At 43.1% G+C, this 20,295-nt stretch overlaps 2 protein-coding genes across 2 annotated transcripts in view; one reads left to right on the top strand and one right to left on the bottom strand.

Moving 5' to 3' along the window:
- Positions 1-20,295, bottom strand: part of CNTNAP2 (contactin associated protein 2) — a 1,020,100-nt gene that overhangs the window by 345,320 nt on the left and 654,485 nt on the right. The window contains exon 10 of the mRNA XM_083468764.1: positions 8,849-8,987. Within this exon, the coding sequence (XP_083324890.1) occupies positions 8,849-8,987 (139 nt within the window). The remainder of the gene's footprint in view (positions 1-8,848; positions 8,988-20,295) is intronic.
- Positions 11,423-16,152, top strand: CFAP141 (cilia and flagella associated protein 141). The gene is made up of 4 exons (XM_083468917.1): positions 11,423-11,575; positions 13,223-13,263; positions 14,478-14,607; positions 15,923-16,152. Exons 1-4 carry the CDS (start codon positions 11,501-11,503, stop codon positions 16,022-16,024), a joined length of 348 nt encoding a protein of 115 aa, XP_083325043.1. The 5' UTR covers positions 11,423-11,500; the 3' UTR covers positions 16,025-16,152.

The following is a 20,295-nucleotide window of genomic DNA, read 5'->3' as shown; positions in this document are numbered from 1 at the left end:
ATGAAAGATCAGACTGAGCAATTGGTATTTTCTTCAGCAGCGCTTCACACGAACAAATGCAATATATAAGGCACAGCACAGAATCAAGAATTGTTATAGTAAAATTGGTACAAATACATATAGCACACACAATAGGTGGGGGCAGGGGATGCTGGCGAGTGGACTCTCTAGCCCAACAGAGTCCACAAAGCACACCAATAAATTCAAGAGCAAATTTGTTCTGGTGCAGAGTCTAAAGTAAGTAGGAATCTTATTTACTGATGTAATGATTTTGAGAAGGTCGGCTGGTGTAATGACACTGAATTGATCAACTGTTGGCATTTTAGTGGAACAACTAAGAAGACATCATCAAGCTGGGCTAATGCTTGCTTACGCAGACTTTAACTTAAATCACGGGCCAGTGGCTTTAGGCCCGGAAGTACAGAAGTAGAAAATCAAGTGCCCTTGCTCTGGAAGATAGATGGAGGGAGTTAATGGGGTTTCTTGTTTGCTAGAAACCTCCTGAAGAATAATATGGATGCTTCTTTTCTGATATAAAATATCAAAGGCATGGGGCGGGGGGAGATATCTCAGTGCCTTTACAAAAACTGACAGACAATTTCCGAGTTGGATTTCCAAAATGGGTACCAGAGATGGAGCCTGTCAGAAGCTGTCATGAAGCATGCAGCCTGGCTGCCACAGTTGCCAAGAAAATGCCTGGACAATGCTTGCAAGCGTATTTTAAACTTGCGAGTGCTGCCACATTGATATATGAAATATACTCAGCAGTTTACAACGAAGCCTGGGCAGTGAGATAGGTATATTTCTGTGTATTGAGGCAAAGGATTTAAAATAGATTATAGACAGTACTCATAGAAAGAAAGAAAAAAGAAAGTAGCAGCAGCTGCTGAGCAAGAGGGCGACTGACCACAGTATAAGGAGGAAAAGCCAGTTTTGCTTCTAATTGTATAATCAACAGGGAGTTAGTCACGGTTCCTGAGGAGTGTGGCTGTATGGCATGTGTGCTGGCAGATATATATATATTTGCCCCACTCAAAATTTAATTATTAGGTGTGGACCTGAGCAGACCTGAGCTGCCCTTGGAGCTGCTGTACTTGCAGCGAATGTAGAAGCAGATGCCGTTCTGGACATGCATCTCCACCCAACTGAGCAGGTTGAATATCTCGTCTGGTGCACTTGGGATGTGGATCCTCAGCAGTTGTTTGCTTCAAGGAAAACTGCTCTGGATGTCAAGGGTATGGATTTAGGAGGATATGGCCCTCAAGAGAGTGACTTCAGAATGAACTCATAGCGTAAGGTGTTACGCTAGCAGAAGCCACTGCAAGGATTCCTGCTGGTGCAACAGGACTCCCCCCACTCACTGCTTCCCTGCACTGTCCCCAAATTTACTCTGGAGGGTTGGGAGAGGAGAAAGGAAAAATCCTTGTACTGAAAGAACATTAGCAGCAGCCCTAGGCTGAATAACATGGTAAGAATCAGGAGGGAAATTCTCTAACAATCTGTTTCCTGTCTTTCAGAACTGAAATTTGTTGTGGAAACATCATGAAGGCTTACTTTCCCCCAAAAAACTTTCTATTTAAACAATGTAGAATATACTCTTTATAGAATTTCCAAAACAAGCAAACTAAAGAAAAAGAAAAACCAAGCACCAGAAAGAAGGCATGGGAATATGTTTTCTGTTCATTATACATTCCTTTTCTTTTTCAATTTCTCTTACTTTTGTCTTCCTGTGTAAGAGTGCCCTCAACACTAGTTTCCTTTTCAGGCCCCTGTGTTAACAATACTGTATAAAAGATACTTTCCAACCTATTTGAAATACGGTATAGAAAAATCTATGAAGAGCTGTTCATTTTAACCTCCAGCACTATATCAACTAATTCATTTAAGCTGCCCTTCAAGGAAGACATCAAGGATTAAACTGAAAACATCTGACATTCATTTCTCTGAGGAATTCTCCTCTATTATTTCCCAGAATAAACCTGTTTAAGGCTTAATGCAATTTCTTACCTAAGAATTACCTTCGTTTTCTATTCCAGACAGATGTCTGCATGTACATACAGACTTCCAAAGTACACTCTTTCTCGTGTTTTATTTATAAAATGAACATAAATCTAAAATGGTGAAACCAGTCTTTGAATTTATAGAACAACATGATACTGTATTTACTCGAGTCTAATGTGCCATCAAATATAATGCACACCTCAATTTTCATAACCTTGAAACCAAAAAAAGTATTCGCATGTGAATATAAAAGTGTCATCGAATCTAATGCACACCTTCATTTTTGCAATGTAATTTGGCCAAAAAAAGGTGAGCATTAGATTCAAGTAAATACAGTAATTTCTCAAAAACTTGGGAAATGGCAGAGATAGAACTAGCTAAGCAAGGAAAAGACCTATCAAAACCTGAATCATTCAGACTTTTTGCTCTTCTTAATCAAGACTTCAAAATTTGAACGACCATATTAACAACTAGAAGATCAAACTCAGTAACTAGAAGATTGAGAGAGAGCCCCTGTTTACTAATGGGACATATTTGTGCCGGCTTTCACTATTTAGTTGAATCCACCCTTAAAAAAAGAATTTGATTGTGTTGAATAGAAGCATATCAATCAGGTTTTAGGGATATATGGATTTGGTGGCCATTTCTTCAACTGGATACACATCCTTTAGCTTCTTGTTGGTGTCACTGGGACAAGCTCAGGTGCTTTCCACCTGGATAGAGGCACCTGACATGAACACCCACAGGAATGCCGTATCAATTGAGTCACACACAGAATTTATTAGGACTTCCTCTGAGGTAAGAGAATTCACTTTTTTGGGGGGGGGGGCGTGCGAAATAAACAGTAAAATAAATCACAAATTACATCAAATTAACTTCCTTTAATCCAGCAAAAAAACTTGTGCTCCCTCGGGCAGCACATATACTAAAATCCAGCAAAAAACCCACCCTTTGGTATCATCATCAAAATACTTGTTGTTTTTGGTTTCATTTCTGGATACAAGGTCAATCTATAAAAATCCAAAAGGATGAGTTTCAGTTGGGGGAGAGAAAAGGATACAATAAGCAAAACCACTTGAATTTCTTGACAAGATAAGCCAATATTCTGTTCAGGAATTTAGATGACTTCAAAATTAGAAAATCTTGTAAATTTTAATCATGACAAACTATGGAAAGAAGTTTCAAAAGATCTTGATAGGTGGTGGCAATTTGAATGCTCCTGGATGGGAAGATTTCAGGGTGTCTTTTATCTTGAGTCCTCTTTTAATTTTTAAACATCTCTTCATAATTAAATTCTTCAATATTGGCAAAATGGCAAAAATTTACCCAGGATTTCTTATGATGTGGAGAAAAAGCAGGAATCAAAGCTAAACCTTTATTTCAACTAATAGAGAATGGGGACATATTTCCCCCCAGCTTTATAAAATATAAGAAAGCAGTAATGTTGAACCCTCTAACTTGATGTTCTACTCAAAATAAAGCCATTACACTGGAGGAACAGTAACTATCTATTCAAATATTTATTCTGGTGCTGTACCAGAGAGAACATGTCTCATTTTCAACCCAACCCTTAATTCAATGATTTATTCAAAATCTCATGTATGTAAATCTCCCTGCGCAGCAGTTAATTATAATAAGTGGCTGGTTGATAAGCACTTATTAGGAAATATACAAATTTGGGAAGACCCTAATTTAACTGAGTTCAGGAATCTGCATATAATGGATTAATAAAACATTATAGATAGATTATTAGTGAGACCGGTAATGTTCACATCTCTGTATTATAGTATTTTCAAATTAAATATATTGTAAACTCTATTACTGTAAGCTGGATCTCACATAGAGTCTGTGCAAGATTTGAAATATGATTAACTAAGCAGCCAGCTAAATTTGAGCCCAATTATCTTAGACTTAGATAACATTAGACACCTCCATAGAAATGGGGGGGGGGGTTACATTACATGGACAACACAGACAACATAGAAATGGATGTAGAAGTATATTCCATAGTTTGTGGCTTATTATAATATTAATCTTTTTTTTAACTGCTCTTAGATGGCACCTAAAACCAAGAAGATTAAGTCAATATTTATGAATGTGGCATATATTTGTTGGGGATGTGGAATGAAGTAGCATATATTTTGGACAGGCCCTAAAATCAGGAATTACTGAGTACAAATAGTAACTGAAATCAGAATAATAACTCATTATGAACTAACTATTGGCACTTTATTATTTATTTTTGGTTCTATAAAAGAGGGAAATGACCACTCATTTCCTGGCAGTATCCTGTATACCAATCAGTTATTAACAGAAACAAATAACCCACTCTCTATTGGGGACTAGTTATTAAGAATCTGATATTTGGCCTATATGGTCAAACTCAAAAACTTTATAAAAAATAAAGGAGGTCAACAATATGATTTGTTCACGCAGAAAAGGGGGTTATTCATGATTGGAATGATAAAACAGAATATGCAGTCCTGCTGTATGTTGTTTCAGAAGCAAGTGTGGGTGGGGGACTTATCAACCACTTATTTCTTTCTTCACTTTTTAATTATTCACTTCATTTACTGGTGAATTAAGTCACATGAACAGAACACTGTTGTGTTTTTAAAATTTATTTCCTTATGTATATCATCTTAGTTTACCTTGTAACTGAACTTGTTGGGTTAAGAAATCTTGTAAGGTGTACTATATATTTACCTTTTTATGTAAAAAGGACAGTTAGCATAAAAGGACCCCTGACCATTAGGTCCAGTCGTGGCCGACTCTGGGGTTGCAGCGCTCATCTCGCTTTACTGGCCGAGGGAGCCGGCGTACAGCTTCCGGGTCATGTGGCCAGAATGACTAAGCTGCTTCTGGCAAACCAGAGCAGCACACAGAAACACCATTTACCTTCCCACTGGAGCGGTACCTATTTATCTACTTGCACTTTGATGTGCTTTTGAACTGCTAGGTTGGCAGGAGCAGGGACCAAGCAACGGGAGGTCACCCCCATTGTGGGGATTCGAACTGTGGACCTTCCGATCGGCAAGCCCAAGAGGCTCAGTGGTTTAGATCACAGTGCCACCCGTGTCCCCACACTTTTTACATACAGCTATAATAGAACTGACAGGGAGAAATTCTGGATGTGCATAATGGGCACCTTAACAACCCATGGCCTCATCTCAGGGGATGCCAACCAACATCACTGAGCGTCAGCAAATAAATCCCTTCTGAACACCCCCAAAGCTGGCAGGAGCACCATTCCATTTATATTAGAGCAGCTGAGGAAGATGGAAGCGAAAATGTTTTGCTACCTAAACTACATATGACAGTAAACATACGCAATAAAGCAAAATAGATAATAATAAAGAGAGATTTAATTAAAAGAAAAACCCTCACATAACCCCCCGGTTCAGCCAGACACATACTGAGATTTTAAGGAAGTACTAAAGGACCCTTTGGCCAAGGAAGGGAAATGGAAGTTGTTAAGTTGTGGGTGAACATATCAGACGACACAGCGATTCTTCAAACAGCTCGTTTATTCACAGACCCAGAACAGAACTGAACTGAAGGGTTCAGCCAGCCTGCTTATATAGAGCTCCACTACAACGCAACTGTAACAACTTTCTGTAACTATCCAATCACTGAACTTTCAATTCCTTATTTGCATATGTGGACCTGAGTGAAAACTATACAGTATCCCCCTGCTGGCCCAGGGTGAGAACTTCAGTACATAACATATCTGTGTTTGCTACTATCTCGCTTCTGATTCCAGCCCTGATGAATCCTTAGATAATAATACTATCATTAGCTTGAAAAAGCTGCTGAAGGGAGTCCAACAGCTAGACATGCACCGTCCCCGACTCCTCAGGGATCCCAGCTCCTCAGCATGCCAAGCAGCATGCAGCTTGTAATGCATTGAGCAGCATGGCTTTCTTATAACACATAGCTTAAAAATAACATTTTATAATTTCCAAAGCAATGCACAGTTATTACCTCAAATATAATGAACAACTATTCTGTATGGAAGGTCAGTGTTATTCTATTATATGTGCATCACTTTAGAGACTCCGGCTGAGAAAGGCCAGCTTGCCCAAGGCAAATGATTTTATAGGCGATACTTCCTGGTCCAGAGCTCAGTCTCATGGGCACTATATTTCCATAGCTTCTTTGACTGGATTCCTTTTCTGACTAGCAATGAGGCAGCCCTGGAAATGCAAGGCTTGCGTAGTTGTGCCAGTCAAATGCTTGAGTCCTGCGCCCAGCGGTATACAGTGCAACAAAATCATCAAGTTTGCTGATGATACTACGGTGGTGGGGCTCATTTCAGGAGGGGATGAGTCCGCCTATCGGGACGAGGTGGAGCGGCTTTGTGTTTGGTGTGGAGAGAACAATCTGGCTCTTAATACGGCTAAGACCAAGGAATTGGTGGTGGATTACAGGGGGGAAAAAGGCGGACATTCAGCCCTTGTATATCAACGGGGAACGGGTGGAGAGGGTGGCGGAATTCAGGTTTTTGGGAGTGACTATGGATCAGGGCATGACTTGGAGCGCAAATACCACTGCTCTGGTGAAGAAGGCCCAGCAGAGAATTTATTTCCTCAGACTTTTAAAAAAGAACAATCTGAGTGAGAGACTGCTGGTGTCCTTCTACCGAGGCTCCATAGAGAGCATACTTACATACTGTATTTGTGCTTGGTTCTCCAGTTGTACAGCTAGGGAGAGGAAGGTGCTCCAGAAGGTCATAACCACAGCCCAAAGGATTATTGGTCACCCTCTCCCACCTTTGGAAGAACTGTACGGTTCCCGTTGCCTTAGGAAAGCAAACAACATCCTGCAGGATCCATCTCACCCGGGATACAGTCTGTTTGCACTACTGCCTTCTGGCAGGAGGTATAGAAACATCAAGTCAAGGACAAATAGACTGAAAAACAGTTTCTATCCAAGAGCTGTGGCCTTTTTGAATGCTGTAACTCGATAGTGAGACCTGGGAGTTTGATGGGTGTGGGTGTGGGTGTGGTTGGAAGGTGGTTTGTTTGGTTGTTGTTGTGTTTTGCTTTTGTTGTTTTTAAGGGATGGCATCCAATTTCGTTGCACTTGTGCAATGTTGCACTAGTGTAATGACAATAAAGAATCTATCTATCTATCTATCCCAGGAAAAAACAGAGCCGGGCTTACCTTGCCTGCTGCCTTCATGAAACAGAGAAAGTGCGGGACATGCTAATATCTCTTTGTGATAAGGAAAAAATCAAAAGCTTCTGCCCACCACCGGCAAACAGTTTCAGGAACAGTTATAACTCAGGGCAGCTTCATTCTATTTGCACATCTCTGGTACTTAGCATGTCTTTAAACCACACTGTCAGATTTTCATTAAAATTGACATGTGTTAAACATAATCTATAATAACATATTGGATGGGAGGTTTCAAAATCCTTTCTAGCATCATGTCATGCTATCCCAGTGATGAAAATCCATGCCCACGCTGCTTTGAGGAAACCAAGTGCAGCCAGCCAGCTTCTGCAGGCTTCTGGGATAAATTAGTTGTGAATAATAATTCCTGTGCAATGTGCTGTGTGACAATCCTAATGTACAACTGTGCCATCTGGACTACAACAACAAACCCAGTTTGTCAACGATAAGGAAAGATGTACAGGGATCTGTACTGTCACTTGCCAGGCAGCACACCAATTGCTCTGGCAACTCCGAGGCTTCTAGGTGAGTCGACTCATAGATGTTGCAGACGTGAAAGGAAAACAGGATTTCTCTCTGCATAATCAGAAACAACTGTGACTTCGGAAGTTATTTTTCCTCCCACAGCATATCTGTCTTCTCAGTTCTTCACAGTGACCCGGGCCCCTCTAACTGCAGCCATGAATTGGGACGCTGCCTTACAATGCCTTCCCACCCCCACAAGATAACCCAGGAGGGCATGTGAAGACTCCTACTGAAAAAATGCATTCATCAAAGCACTTTTTCTTCCCTCAGAATTCCTCAGATATTTTGCCTAAGCAAAAACTTTCACAAGGGAATGTTGCTTAACATAAAACACAGAGATAACCTTCTAGCCTAGGACAGCTTGGCTGTGGCTTGTTTTGCTCCCAGGGGTCCCCAAGTGCCGGCAGTTTGAAGTTCATGGCTCCCTTCATAGGACTTCCACCCCACCCACTCCCCAAACTCCTGGTGTCCTCCTAATAACCTGTTTTTAAAAGTGCAGATTGCACTGCAATTATTAAGGTGAAAACAAAAATGACAAAGTGCTGGTCTGAAAACAACCAGTTCCTGCTATTCATATATATTTGCACCCACATTGGTAGGTGGGTGAGACTTCCCATCCCAGACACTTGGAAAAAACAAGCCTTTCATAAATGACCAGATCACATCAACTGCACAGCAGAACACAAGCCTGTAGAAACTGCCATCTCCTAAGGAACAAAGCACATGACCAGGGGGGCCTCCTTTGCCCCCTCAGAGCTAAAAAGTTCAGTGATAAAAACAGGTCAGCTAACTCATTCACAACACACAGAACAATCTTTGGAGAGGAATTATGCTTGACACAGATTCGTAGCTGCAAAAGGATTTGCCAAATGAGAGAGAGATCCCTGAAGGGATGGGTGCAGACTTGGTGACCTTTGGGGTCCCTTCCAACTGTATGATACACAGGAATCCCATCTCACCATCACACCCGCCCCACCTCTCAGTTACTGCTGAAGAGGAGAGGTCCTATGATGGTTGTTGAAACACAGCAAAAGTTAAATGCAGAAAAACGGCCTGGGAGTTTTCAAAGCAACTTGCTCCTGTCTCCTGCCACATCCATTTCACGCTGCGCCACCCACCACGTCACTCCATGCTCTAAACTTACCGATCAATAATGGCACACATATCAATGCTGACGTTGGCGAAACTTCCCAGCTTTCCTTGTTCTACTGCATGCAAATCCACCAGCTGATCGTCGACATGAATAAGCTGCATGCAGCCTTGGAATGAGAGCTGAAGAAAACCTGTATATAAGTAAACAGACAAAATAAGGGTTGCTGTTATATTCAACAGAAAGTTCAGGGAAATCATTTGCATGTACAGCTCATAGGATACATTGTCATTCCTTTGCCAAAGCACATCTCAGTAAAAACCAAATGCTGGGGGGGGGGGGGGGAGGTAATAAGGAGCTTTTCAAAAAAGAAATATGATAAAGTGTGGGCATTGTCTTTGTGGTGTAATTGCCTGTAATCGCAAGCATGGCTTTTAACTCGAACTGCAAACAAGCCAGAAACTCAGTGATACCTATTAAAAATCTATTCTGGCAAATCACAATTTATTGTGTGAAACTCCACAGTGTTGCACCTTGCTGCAAACGCAGGGCCCACGGATGATGAGACGTTTATTTTTATTTATGTAATGGAACCCCTTGTGGTTTTATTACATAAAACAGAAAGTGCTGCAAAAGAACAGCATGTTCCATGGCCTCTTGTCCACTAATCAATGTTTACAAACAGCTAAAACACTTTGGTTCGGTGCACTCCAGGAAAAGAGGTGAAGAACCAGCTTCCCATGCTCTTATTGACTTGGACTGGAGACAGTGCTGGCGGATCTGAAGATGAGGCTCTGGCTCACTCCACCCCCCACCTTCCCTGCAGGTGCCCCACTGAAATGGGCCTGCAAAGGAGCACTCCCTAGTAGGAGGTTGCCACCCAACCCTAGAAAAATGGGATTGGCCCGTTTTTGGACAAAAGTGCCCAACGTCCCTTTTGGACTTCAAACAAGGATGCCTTGTCCCTCGTATTTGAGCTCAACTGGCCCCAAATGGTGGCTGCATCACTGTTGGTGTGGCTGAGGAGAAGCCCAGCCCAAGTGACAACAGAGAGAAAGGGCAAGGAGCAACCATCTCTCCCTCGCCCCCTCCTTCCTTCCCTCTCACTGGTGCCCCTTCTCAGCCGCCGCCTGCCAGTCAAGCATGGCACACAGTTGACGCAACTTGGCCCCCTCCGTCATCCCAACCTGACCTCTCCTCTGCCCTGCTCATCTCTTCTGACGCCAGCATGGGGAGCCAGCCGTCTACCCCTGGCCCTGCCCTTCTAAGAGGGGGGAGGATTTGGTGTCACAAGAGTGTGTGCCCCCCAGTCCCAACCCCCAACCTGTCCTTGCCTGGCCTATCCTGTATTTTGTCCTGCTTGACCAAAGGTGGCAACCCTACCTAGCAGAGACCCCCCCCCCCGGTCACGATTTGTCCGTTGGGCATTTGAGTGTTGGGTCTGGCCGGCTGAAGGCAGCCCCTTGCTCAGTCTGGCTTCCCCAGGAGAAATGCTTCCCCATTCCAGAGCCCCTCCTTGCACATGCCAGGCTCCTAGGAAAGGATTCCCAATTACCCTTTGCTCTTCAATAGACATTTCCAACTCTAAATAATAAAAAGCTATACTAGATTTCCTCTTTATCAAAACAAATGAAATAAAACCCTCAAGGATATATAATGTTCCCTGGATTTGCTATCCTTGAAAAAATATTTGGGGAAAGACAAATGACTTGCATGCAAAACATAAAATACAGCTTAATAAATATATCATAATAGGAGCAACTTTCATTTTAATCTAAAATGGCACTATAACTTGAGCACTCTGTGGTCCACATAACAGCTTTGATGAAGAGACAGGAAGCGCTTGGTAATTGTTCATTTACATCTCAAACACTCTTTGGGCTGAAGGTACTTCCTGTGGTTTGAGACTGCTCCTACTTGCCATTTTTATGTAATTTCTCATTTGAAAATTGCTTTCTAATTTTATTTCATTTGTTCTCTCAGTAAGTTGGATGCATATTTTACCATGCTTAGAGTAGGCCTATTGAAATCAATGGCACAAATCAGGCAGGACTGTAACTGCTTTTCTAGTTTTATGTGCATTTCCATATGATGAAAGCAGGGCAAGCAATTTGTCTGGGGGGGCACACAGTTGCCCACCCTTTCCCCCCACCTTCCCCACACCATCCACTGCAAGGTCCTTTAATGCCACGTGAAACTCAATGCAGGAGGACAGAGTAGGAGGGGGAACTTCATGGGAGCGACACGGGTGGCAGCTGGGAAAATGCAGGGAAGGAAAAAAATGATCAAAGTTCTTCTTCTTCTTTTTTTAAGACTACATTTCTGGTGTTTGTCTCTCCAGGGAGAATTTATTTGCTTTGGAGTATGTGAACGTGCACTTGAAGAATAATTGAGAGAGGAGAGAAACATAGGGACTCCCTCTCCCCAAGAGGAACTGCGGAAATCGCCTGTACGGTTAGCTCAGATCTGGGCCCCTGAAGGCGAGAGGCAGCGCCTGCGTCTCCCTTTCCTCTCCTAGGCAACTGGCAGCTGCCATTCGGGACCTTTGTGTTGGCCTGACAGTTCTGGAAGCGTGGTCTGCTCCCATGGCAACCAGGGATGCAAACGGCATCAGGCTAGGGGAGAGGGAGAGAGAGAGAGAGAGAGAGAGAGAGCGCGCGCGCATAGAGCGGTGCTCCCCACTTGCCCCCCTGGTCCCACCGCAGCATGGCATCCGCCAAGGAGAAGACAGGCACAGACAGCAATGTCATCACACGCGAGCAGCTGCTGAAAGAGGAAGAGGTAGGACCTTGGGCCCTGGCCAGAAATACAAGTGAGGCAGCCTAGGTGGCTTCTAGAATATGCCCAGGAGAGCACTCCTCAGCTTTCAGGCTGATATTGCAAATATGGAGGAGCCCAGAACACTGCTGCCGGTTAATGCGAGCGTGACACACGGACCTGTGGCAGTGAGTTCCACAGATTAATAAGTTCCATCTAAGTCCAAGGCTGAATGCTTCCTGGGAAAACTGTAAAAACTTTCCTCTTTGGCCTTTTAATTCAGCTGTCAGGATTAAGCAGATTTTAATATAATTGTATATTTTGTCTCTATTGCACATATTTTTAAAATAGTTAGGGTTGTTGTTGGGAAATGCCAGGTTAGAAACTGAGCTAAGTTTGATGGTTCATGGATATTAGACGTGTCTAAAACATGACTGGATTTTTTAAAATTACAAATAAAATGCCGCCCTTTTAACAAACAATATTGAAACAACTTCATTTGAAATCCCCACAAATATGTGCAATCCTATGCATGTCAGCTCAAAAGTAACTTGTCCCAGTGAATTAAATGAAATTTCTACCCATGCCGGTGTGTATTGGAATGTACTCTCAAAATGGATCCTGGATTTCGCTTCATCTAGAATTCAATAGCAACTCTGGGATGTCTGAAAGTTTCTCCTGAGAACATTCCTTTAACATTCTTCAAAATCGTTATAGAATTTTTGCCTGATCAGAACCTGATTTTCCTCACATTTGACTTTGCCAACTTTTTTGTCAGCTGTGGGTGGCTACGGACCATGTGTGGCCTACACTTTATTTTCTTACATTTATATTTCACCTTCCCCCCATCATTGTTCCCAAGTTGGCATAAATGCCTTTGCAGGATCTCTCCCATCCAGGCACCAATAAGAGCTGTTTATCTGTTTAGCACCAATATGATGATGGTCTCCTGTCAACGTCTAATGATGTGATAAGAGTAGCTAGTTAGCCAGTTGACTGACCCTGTGGAGAGACATATTGGACTACATTCCCACAAGCAATAGTGAATACAGGATAGTGAAGATCTAGGAAAATATTTCTCATCACATGAGCACTGGCTGGGCCCCCTGTGGTTGCATATCTCCTGCATGACAAACAGCCGGCTGCCAGCATCCCTGGAGTGGCTGGAGAAAGGGCTTCTGTTTCTCCCATTAGGAACAGGGTACAAGCTCAAATTTTTGCCAGGGGGCTGGCTGGGGTCTCAGCCCCAGGCAAAGTCTCTAGAGGGGAGCCACTGAAGCTCCCAGCTTGTGGGGGGGCTTCCTCCAACCGCAGCCGGCTCCGGAGTCTAAAAGGGTCCTTGGGTGTCGTAGTCCTGTGCTGCTCAGCTTCAGCAGAGCTCAGTGGCGGGAGAGGCCAGCCAACCAGCCAAGTCTCAGGGGGTCCTTGCCTGGAGGCAGAGTCCATATACAAGGTTCAGTCCAATCCTTGTGTATGTGTGTGTGTACGCAAATGCACATCTCTCTCTCTCTCTCTCTCTCTCTCTCTCTCTGTGTGTGTGTGTGTGTGTGTGAGAGAGAGAGAGAGAGAGAGAGAGAGAGAGAGAGAGACTAGGTCTTTGCCCTGAGTGACAGAAAGCCTAGTTTCAGCCCTGCTTTTGCTTTGCACTAACTATCTTTCATTGCATTTCAGATGTTAGCAAAAGCTCAAGCATATGCTAAATTGCTCCGAAGGTAAATGGATTTTGAAATCCTGTTTTCTAACTGTGGACTTTAGTGGCTAAAAGCCTTTTTTCCAGTAAAGAAACAATGACACAGGCTGCCTCCAGGGTGGCAAAGCTTTTGACACCCAGCTGAAAATGCAGCTAGGCAAAAACTCACAAATTGATGATAAACACCAAAACCTTCCAGACCCAACGGCCTGATTAAAGCCAGTCTCTGTGCTGGGTCTGAAAGCCACATCAGATGTTGGCTGTGGCTGACAGATAAGAGCCATTCCTTTGCTCTGGATGGCAAAGCATAACCAGCATCTGTGTGATTCCTATGGATGCCACTACATTGCATTTAGCTATGAACTAAAGGACAACCCCACCCCCACCCCACATAATTATGTGTTTATGTGAAACATTTCTATACCACCCTTCATACTACAGAAGCTCACAATAATACCAATACATTTCTCCAAAAAACAACAGGTTAAAATACAACAAAACATAAACATCACGTTGAAACCAAACCATTCTATTAAAATATTTGTTCATTTCCTGCTCCACTTTCTGAATTTTGTCATATGGTTCATTCCTACAGTGGTTCCTGGTTTGAGGATTGCAGGAATAGGGCTCACACATTTATGCATGTTTATTTGCACATATGCTGGAGGGATGTATGTGGGGTTAGTCCCACCCCCTTTAAAAACCTCTGGCTGCGTTAACACACAACACTAAGCCATGCACAAGGAAGCTGCACAAAGCCACAGGCTTGCAAACCTCTCCCTCTCACACCCCATCCTCCCTTTCAGCCAAGAGGAAGACTTCACCAAAGGTTTGTTTTTCATGATTCTTGCCATGTTGTTACAGTAGAACCAGGAATCATAGTTTCAAAGAAAAAAATCTGGTCAGCTCCAAAACATGCTTGCATGTTTCACTAACCACAGTTTGTTTTATACCACAAACCATGATCTGCACTTAGGGACAAGTCAGGAGTCAGGTGAAGACCCGTTTTTGGAAAGGAAGTAGCAGGGCTCCAGGATCGTGCCAGAGCATCACACCTCCTTTCCTAAGATGGGCAAATGCTTCTCGGGCTGTGGGAGGAAAGCATGATGCTCTGACGGGGTCCATGTAGCCTGGCCCTTAAAAAGTAGTTTGGAAATGTCTTCATTCTGCAATTAATACAACAGCAATGACTGGTTTGTGCTGCTCACACAACTTGTCCTGCCTCTGCTTCTGCAGCTGGGAGCGTGGCAAGGCGATGGCCCTGGAGCTGGCAAAACAGGAAGACAGGTGTCTGGAAAGGGCCAGAAAGAGGGAGCAGGCAGAAGTGAAAGAGGAGCTGTACCATGCTAATAAACAACTGAAGATGGTAAAGTTTGAAGACAACTCCCCCCCCCCTTTCAGTTTTTAGGCAGGTGCAGCAAGGAGGAAATCCTTTCAGTCCAAACAAGAGGACCGCTTGTTTTCTGAGGCTTGATTCCTACTTTTCATGGGGAAAAACAACCTTCAGACATGTACAATTGCATGTGATAACTAATGTCAGCAATATAGTGAAGGCCTTGCTCATACCATAAGGGCATCAGGTGAAAGCTTGGAAGAGAGGAATGGTTTGCATTTCACTGGTAACTTGCTTTCAGAACACGGACATGATGTAGTAATTAAATCTCTAGTCCCCGCACAATCCAAGTTACAAGGCAAAATGTGCAGGTGCTATCCTGCTCATTAGTTTCAGTGTTTGTTTCTTTGTAACAATGCCAGCACAAGCCCCTCACTTGCATGCTAGATCCGACCTTATACTGTACACAACACTATTGTCTCATATAAAATGGAACTGATTTGTAGAAAAGACTTTATGACCTGAAAAAAGAGACAATGTACGTACTTTTGTAAGCTAAGAAATTGTTTAATAAAATATATTTATTAAAAAACCCCACAAATAAATAAAGGTGACTGAGAGGCATTCAGAGGGGAAGGAAGATCTCCCTCCTCTGAAGGGAAATGGAATATTAGAAAGTGAGGTAAAAGGTCAATATTTATTATTATCTCAATGAATGAATAAACAAACTGGGAATGGAAAGGAAGTAGTTAAGGGAAGAAAGTTGTTGCAAGAAGAAGAATGAATGTAAAAGGGCCGTGGAAGTCTCGTCTACACCAGGTCACCCAGATTGTACCTGATGCAAATGGAGCCAACCTCAGCTCCTTGGATGGAGCTCATAATTGGTATCCATAGTAAAGGTAAAGGGACCCCTGACCATTAAGTCCAGTTGTCGACGACTCTGAGGTTGCGGCACTCATCTCACTTTACTGGCCAAAGGGAGCCGGCGTACAGCTTCCGGGTCATGTGGCCAGCAGGACTAAGCCGCTTCTGGGAAACCAGAGCAGTGCACAGAAATGCCGTTTACCTTCCCACCGGAGCGGTACCTATTTATCTACTTGCACTTTGACGTCCTTTCAAACTGCTAGGTTGGCAGGAGCAGGGACCGAGCAACAGGAGCTCACCCCGTCGAGGGGATTCAAACTGCCGACCTTCCGATTGGCAAGCCCTAGGCTCTGTGGTTTAGACCACAGTGCCACCCGCGCCCCGGCATCCATAGTAGCAAGCAGTAATACTGAGCTCAGCCCTTGTAGAAATAGAAAAGAAACAGCAAAGGAGTTGTTGTTAATGGTTTTTCCATGTCCTGCAGGTTCGGCGAGCAGCTTTACGTCACCGCCTAAGTTTTGAGCATCTGCAGTACCAACTGGAATTGAACCACTTGGGCAAGTCATTCTTCACAGAGCGGCTGTGAGCACTTCTCTCAGACAATCCAGACCATTATATGCTGATGCTTTTTCATACTGTAGAGAGATTCTTCTTTCAATGTTTAAGAATCAAATGCAAGCAGTAAAAGGAAAGATTAAACAGTTTTTGTTTGAATGGTTCGGTATACACTGGAAGTTGCACATTTTGTTTCTGATAGAGGGCAACTCAACTATACATCAGATTGGACTCTGGTCTAAGCACAAACAATGCAATGTGTGAATTTGCTTGCCCGTTCCGAGTGTTTGAAAATGAGCAGCACTTTTAGGTTCACTTATAAATCCTCACCACAACTTCTAATTGACAATAAAGAATAGACTCTATGTTACAATCTAAGTTTTCCCCCTTTGTCTGACACAGGAAAAGGCAAGATGCAAAATAATTTCACAATTTGCAGCAATTTATTAAAAAACAAACACTCATTGTTGTTACATTGAAAATTGGTAATGATTAATTGCAGGATGTTTTTAAACCAACCAGAAAATGCAAATTCTACGTATTGTGATTATTGCAGGTCTTACGGTGCCAATAAATTAGAATTAGTGCTTTGCAGGCAGTCTTGAAGGGTTAGATTCTATTCCTTCATCCAGTACCAGACTGTATGGGAAAATATTAGAAACAGCATAGGATGTTTTATGCTGTTCTATATGGTGTGGTTGTAAAGCTCAGATAAGACTACTTTTCACCCTGCAGCAAGGTGAATTCTTTATACCTTGGCAATTTCTATTTCAACCATAAATGTACAGTGGTACCTCAGGTTACAGATGCTTCGGGTTACAGATGCTTAAGGTTACAGACTCCGCTAACCCAGAAATAGTACCTCAGGTTAAGAACTTTGCTTCAGGATGAGAACAGAAATCGAGCAGCAGCAGCAGCAACGGGAGGCCCCATTAGCTAAAGTGGTGTTTCAGGTTAAGGACAGTTTCAGGTTAAGAACAGACCTCCAGAACGAATTAAGTTCTTAACCCTAATTTACATGGCTTCACTCCATTTCTGGGCAGTGTCAATACTTGTAAAGATGCCCCATCTTTCCTCCAAGGAGCTTGGTAGCTCTTTTTTATCTTCACAACAACCCTGTGAAGTAGGTTAGGCTGAGAGATGCCAGTGACTGGCCCAAGATCACCCAGTTGGCACCATGGCTGAGTGGGGATTTGAACCCGGGTCTCTCCCAGGTCCGCTCTAACCACAAGAGGGACCTGTGGTCTAAAGCTATACCAGGCCAACCCATAATTGTCTAGCCAGCCTGCATAACCCGGCCAATGACGAAGTTTGCCAGGCTTGTGAATGTGCTCCTGGCTCTGTTCCTTCAACCCCTTCCATCTAATGTTTTCCACACAGAGAAAGAGGACAGATTATCCACACACACACACACACACACACACACGATCTGCCCTGTTTATCAGAGTTCTTCGCCTGGGTGGAAAAAGCAAATAAGAATGAAAATTATTTAATTGGCTCCAATAATTGCTTGCAATTCCTTTGCCATTTTCAGCAGATGTAATAGAAGATAACACAGCAGAAAGCCAGATAATGATTAAATTGCAGCGTATGTTTACAGTCTGCATTCTGCGTAATAGATTCTACGGAAGGCTTTCTCTTTCATAACAAAGGATCCAAGATAATGCTTGTCATATTTTCAAAATAGCAGGGCCTCCCTCCACAGCCTCACGTGTACCATATGGGACTATAAAAGGCAATTTTACTCAGAAGAGCTCTGAAAGTGGAGCATGAACTAGCACAAGTCAGAGGTGCCATAGGCAGGAAACATTATTGTCCACTGCGGACAGTGATTACTCTTGCCCAACAGCTGAGCTCCTCTGCTGTGTGTCTGCTTAGCAAATCTAAACTTCAGGAAATGTCATCCATCCAAACCAGCCTTGTGGGCCAGCCAGAACCCGTGGCCAACATCGCACACTTAGATTTCAGACAGAGATGACAAGGAGTTTTGGAAATGAAGGGGACAAACATCCTTGAGCCATTATGAGCGGAACCATTTCATCGCAATTCATAATGGCTCCCCAACATTCTGCTCATCTACCCATTTTGCCTTCCTTTCCCAAACTTACAAATAGTTATGAGCCAGGGGTTGACAAATGGAGTTGGTGGATATAAGAGGTAGACCCAAGGAAAATTGTCAGGCATGCTGACCACCAGTAACGTGTGGCTTTCACCTAAGAAACCTCATTTAGGGTGAGGAAATGACAAGAGAATATGGTGAGAAAATCACAAGAGAATACATAAAATTTGGCTTATGGCAAGCTGAAAAAGGCATCCCCACTGCTCCACAATCCCAAGGCTGCTTCCCTCAGCTGCTGTTTACAGCACCAAATATGTGCATGTTAATTGAATTCACACAATTTCAAAGAGTGCTTAGGCACTCTGAATATCTGCAGGCATCAAGAAATACTTAGAACATTCTGAATGATATGGGAGCGGTTCTTGATTGCTATGCTCAGATAATCATAGCATTTCAAGCTTTTTTTCTTCTTTGAAGCCTGCCTGGAGAACCAGGAGCCAAGAAAGGTTAGCATTTGGTTGGATGATGACAAATTAAGAAGGAAATTTAAAAACAGCACAAACCCCTTAGGGACTGTGATGTAGTTCCCTCCCCTTATTCCTACAGTATTTAGCACTGCACAAATGGTATAATCCCAAGGAAGAAGGAAGCACATTTTACATCTTGAGAGGGTGGAGCCTGGGAGCTGTGGAAGAGATGCTCCTGCTCCGTTTGGTGCTTCAGGACAGACAGAGGCACAGGCAAGGATGGTGACCAAACAAAAGGGGAAAAGCCTTCTCCAGTTACTTTGCTGGTGGCGACTTCATGTCTTTGGAATGACCTTCCACCTGCAGTATAACTTGCTCCAATTTTATATTCTTTGAGACAGGTAAAAACCCACATTTCTTGCTGGGCTTTTAAAGGCTGATCGGGCTCATTTTCATTATTTATATAACTTATTAGAATTTTTTAAATATTTGTTTTCATTATGATTTTTAACTTTTTTTTTAAAAAAGTGCCTTATTTATGTAAACTCTCTGACCATATTTGGTGGAGCCTGGTACAGAATTATCTTCGTAGATTCAAAAACATAAAAAGGGTTCTGCCTTTTAGGAAGAATCACACAGCTGTGCTGCTGACGGGAAGAGAGATTCCCCGGGTTTCTCTTCCTGGGGTTAGAAGCCACCATGGACATCACCCTCTAGGAGCCTGGGGGGGGGTCTTGCCCCTTTACTACTGCTCCCACCAGGGCAGTTTCACCAGCGCCCCTTAGTCAGGGTCCCATTGGTTGACCTCCTCTCCGCTGCAGAGGAAGTGCAAAGGGGACACACGAGGCATCTTGTCCCCATCGCCCGGCCAATGGCCACTCAGGGTGGCAGGGCGGTGCTCCACCTTGGGACTGACTGCGTTGTCCCTCCAACTTTAACCTGCAATTCCCTTTAAGTAAAATCCATAGGAATTGTGCAGGGCAATTGTTGTCAAAACACCGCCCACATTTTAAAAACCACTCATCCCTCTTTACTTCCTCATCGAAAACATTCAGGACACAAATACTGTGCAGTCTATCAAAGGGAGGGGGGATATTATTCCTAAATGCCTAAATGCCAGATAACATTTCAAGTATCTGAACAAGCAGCAGTTCTTAAAAGTGTACATGCCTTGTCTGCTTCCCTGATTTGTTCACAGAATTCATTGGCTTTACTGGGAAATCAAAAGGAGTTTTCACTTCACTTTGAATTTTGCTTGATGTGTTTCCCACCGTTGCTTTATTTAAACATAACCAGTTGAACAGCTATTTTAGGAAAGGAAGCATTATTTGCATTATGGCAAATTATTTTAGCCTTTGGAACTGCTGTGATCATTGCTGTCCTGGCTCTTAAAATTTCACCTGGCTTCTGCATTTGTTAAAAAGTACACACAGAATGACAGTTAAACCTGGGTGAGGGCCAGGTAAAGTGGCCAGACAGCAATTCAGGGGAGGAATCTCTATTTTTAAAGGACTCTACAGTCTGCTTTGGAAGTGCATGCTCCATACACTCCAAAATAGGGACATTTCTCACTCCCTACCCTGACTTTCCTTGACCCCGATGTCATTCAAAATATACGAATAAGCCACTTCAAAATTTCTCTCACAAAATTTTGCAAGTAACTACAAGTTGTTATATGTATCAGAGTCAAACAAAGAATCAAACAAATCAATGAATAGCGAGGAACGCCAAGCTGTCTCTCAAAGGAAAACATCTCTCCGAAGTCTCAAAAGGACA

This window comes from Podarcis liolepis (genome assembly GCF_965112155.1).
Source record: "Podarcis liolepis genome assembly, chromosome: 12".
Lineage (NCBI taxonomy): Eukaryota > Metazoa > Chordata > Lepidosauria > Squamata > Lacertidae > Podarcis > Podarcis liolepis.
This window is presented reverse-complemented; position numbering and strand designations above follow the sequence as displayed.

Bases quoted from the DNA above. Each gene is read 5' to 3' on its own strand.
- CFAP141 (XM_083468917.1), top strand. From the start codon at position 11,501: ATGGCATCCGCCAAGGAGAAGACAGGCACAGACAGCAATGTCATCACA. The intron at 11,576-13,222 runs GTAGGACCTTGG...ATTGCATTTCAG, and splicing joins AGCTGCTGAAAGAGGAAGAG to ATGTTAGCAAAAGCTCAAGC. The intron at 13,264-14,477 runs GTAAATGGATTT...CTGCTTCTGCAG, and splicing joins TATGCTAAATTGCTCCGAAG to CTGGGAGCGTGGCAAGGCGA.